We start from the raw sequence: 3662 nt of genomic DNA, 5'->3' as shown, positions 1-3662 counted from the left end.
AGTCAAGGCTTCCAAATTATTAAAAAGGCTCAGAAAGAGGCAAGCCATGTATGTCATTAAAATGAATCCGGCAGACATAAAATGCAAGGCTAAAGGACCAGAGTGGTTAAGTGAGTATGCAGATGTATTTCCTGAAGAGCTGACTGAGATGCTTCCGTCTCGTGAAGTAGATCATGAGATCGAATCAACCCCTGGAGCTCAGCCACTAGTAGCCTAGCGTGCATACAAAATGCCAGCTCCTAAAGCCATAGAACTTAAGGAACAGTTAAGATAGAACAGGGATTCATCAGACCCATTGTCTCACCTTGGGGTGCGCCCGTTCTCTTTCAAAAGAAGGGGGTGGTCAAAAAGCGAGCCAAGAGCAGCGAGCACAAAGCAATGAGTAGAGCTCATGTTCTTGTGAAAGTGAGCAGGTAGGGGCATGGTATGATGTTAAGCGAGCATGAAATGTTAAAGAGAGAGTGGAACCACAGTGCAATTCTGTAGCAATCAAACAAAGAAGACATGAAATGTTCTAAAATGACCATTGCAATAATTTTTTTTTCGAACCAATGGTGCAGATACAAAAAATCACTATTAAACCCATATTGCTTGGCTCGCTAAAAAGATATTGAATCTATAGTATTCACAATGTTGGAGAGCCATTAGCAAACAAAAGACACAATAGACAGGAAAATTTATAAAATAACCAAAACATTTCCAAAACAAGTACTACGGTTCAGCTGGTATGACATGACCCCCATACATATTTCAACTAAAGTGGGTTGCAGGTTCCTAAAGCTGTTGAGGATGACTTCTAATAGACTTAGTTAGCATGTCTTTTACAATTCTCTCAGAAATACAAACTTGATGAATATGCATATTGTTGTTCACATCCTGTCCAAGAATCATTAAGAACACAAAGTATATGTGCTTGCATGCAAGATATGGTCTTTTCTTGGCCACTCTATCTCTGAACTCCACACATGAACACATTGGATTCTTCTGAATAGTGACCTCTATCAGAGATGTGTCTTGGCTCCCATTGGTCAATGGATTAATACTAAATGTTTCCTTTACCCCTTCTATATGTATATGGCTGCCTACAACTTCTGCATGCATATCTAAGGCTGCAGTGATTTGACCAAATGCAGCCTTTGAAATTCCTCGTCGATATGGAAATTGTTTCACCTCCTTGTTTGTCTCGCTAGTGCCTTTTGCAAGCTCCTTTTCTAGAAAAAACTCAAGAGGAATACCAATGTCATATCCTGCTCTAATAAGCTTGCAGGCTTCTTTCACTTGTAACTTGGTACCTTTAGCAATGGGCCAAACACAAGGGACATCCTCTGGTGGATGTAATATTGTCTTTGTAATTTTCCAAGTGTGCCTAACATCTGTATTACAAAAATAGCAATACTTCTCCTTTTTCCAGGAGGATAGTTGACAATCACTCCAAAAACAAGGACTGACATCACCCCCTCGCAACCTTGAGCTACACTTTTTCCCTGATGCCCAGTGGTTGCACTCAACTCGATTCACTGTTGGTATCCTCCGCAAGGCCCACTTTGTATCATGCACATCACTTTCAAGGCTCTCTAAAACTTTGCATTGCTCATCGACCTCTATTGCAGGCTCTAACCTCTCTCTTGTCACATAGTTAAACTCAGGCCTATGGCTAGAGTTGCCAAAGTTTTCTTCTGTCGAGTCGTGTAGTGGCCTTTTGGCTCGAATAGTTTTATTCTCACCCTTGAATTTTACCCTATTTGAAAACATAGGGGTCCCCGCCACTGCATCATCCACTGCTCGTGAGGTAGCTATTGGGGATGGACTTGCTTTCTGTCGAGAAAGAGCTCTCTCAACCAAAAGCTCCAATGTAGGCCCACAACCTGTGTATTTTCCTTCCAAGAAAGCCAGTTGTCTGGCACATTGGAAGTAAGCATTGATTAGATCTGTCACACAAGCATCATAAAGACTAATCTTTTGCCTATACCCCTCCCCTGCCAACCAGCTTGCATGCTTGGTCTCTGACATATTTGTCCTTGGGACAAGAGCATTGACAATAGGCTCTCCATCCTACAAGAGAGTGGTAGAAATTGATTAAAAACAATGCAGTGCACATAAGTAGGAGGCACACAATAATACAATGAATAATCTCTTACAAACATTACCTTTAAAATGAAATGACCCCATCGACTAACCCTATAGTGCCACCAGCTCAACCAGCTAAGAAGCTTAGGGATGTTTCTATCAGCTGCCTTGCCAGTTGCCCACCATGCTCGTATCCTGCGAAATTGCTGAAGGGCACTTTCTTTGTTTGGGGCAGTCCTCCACTTCTCACACATCTCCCTGTGCTTTTCTTGATGTGGGCTATAGATGTACCTCTGCGTGTGGACACGAAGGTTGTCTTCCCAATGCCATAAACATGACCTTTCCCTTTCAATCATCTCCTTTCCATCGTTGAAGACACGTCTCACTGCATTCCAGTTAGCGCCAGCCTCATCCGCCATAAACCCAAAAAAATTTGCTACCTTCCCTGTGTGCTCCACCATTACCAAATTCATATTTTCCCAAAACATGACTTGAGCATCCTCATCCTCTTCTCTAAATTCACAAGTTGCTATTGTCAATAGCTCACCAATCCTGCATGCCACAAATGGAAACAGAGTTATATTAAAGACACAAATTAAGCAATGCTCTCTACCGCTTGTAACTTACATGTGGTCATAAACATGTGCTCCCATTGTATGCCATCCAGTATCCACTCGATGCACATGATCAAAGCAGACCCATGCTTGATTAAGATCCCCATTACCATCCTTGTCCATTCGCCGAACAATGTCAATCCCAGAACCAGGTCCAGTAGTAGACATCTTAAAGATAAAGCAACGCTCAGTAGTAGTGGTGGCTTGCAATGGAAATCGAGAACCATGGAAGAACTCAAAATGGCATGTTCTTTTTAGATTAAGAATGGCTTCATATCCTTCACCCAGAGGCCGTGTTGTTTTTCGTGTTTGCATTACCATCTGCTTCACCCTGCATTCATAAAGCATACTTAGTGTATTAAAGATGATAATCGCATACTATTCTTTGCTAAATTTCACTTCCTACGTACTTTTTGACATTTATCAAACTTTGCAACTCTTGCGACATCTCCTGTAGCTCCCTCTCTGTCATGAATTCTCCCTGTGCCTTGTCATCATCAGTGAATGCTCTTAAAACCACCTCCCTTGCCACAATCATTTGTACCTTTCTGGGCCCAGCGTTGTGGTCGATGCCCACTGCACGTGCTACAAAGGCCTTGATATTTCGTATCGATGCTCGGCACATTCCCTTGGAAACCATGTGTGTATGTTTGCCATAATGAATAAATAGTCTGCTATGCATTGATTCTTTTGGCATAAAATAATAGACACAGGCAGGACATTCTTTAAGACACATTGGCACATGCTTGCAGAAAAAACACTCAAGGTTCCCGAAGCTCCCAATTGCTAAATTCCCATATTTTGGAGATTTTATCAGCTGCCCATTCCAATGGAGTTTGTTTGGTTGATTCATACGTGTCCTAAAGGAGCAGTGCTCATTCATGCACTGGAAGGTTCCCCCGCAGAAGCTCTTCCTAAGAACAAAAGTTTTATTGGCCCTAGTTTGCGTTTGTGGCTTTGTCCAAATGTTGCCCTCGTATT

The 3662-nt window shown here is 42.2% G+C and overlaps 1 protein-coding gene across 1 annotated transcript; it reads right to left on the bottom strand.

Moving 5' to 3' along the window:
- Window positions 1–2690: 2690 nt before the first annotated feature.
- Window positions 2691–3219, bottom strand: LOC147612247 (uncharacterized). Its single transcript, XM_086784191.1, has 2 exons — window positions 3092–3219; window positions 2691–3012 (listed from the first exon to the last, which is right to left on the bottom strand). Exons 1-2 carry the CDS (start codon window positions 3217–3219, stop codon window positions 2691–2693), a joined length of 450 nt encoding a protein of 149 aa, XP_086640317.1.
- Between the last annotated feature and the right edge of the window lie 443 nt (window positions 3220–3662).

This window comes from Cibotium barometz, chromosome 46 (genome assembly GCF_041138505.1).
Source record: "Cibotium barometz isolate CiBa-2024 chromosome 46, ASM4113850v1, whole genome shotgun sequence".
In the NCBI taxonomy this organism is placed as follows: domain Eukaryota; kingdom Viridiplantae; phylum Streptophyta; class Polypodiopsida; order Cyatheales; family Cibotiaceae; genus Cibotium; species Cibotium barometz.
This window is presented reverse-complemented; position numbering and strand designations above follow the sequence as displayed.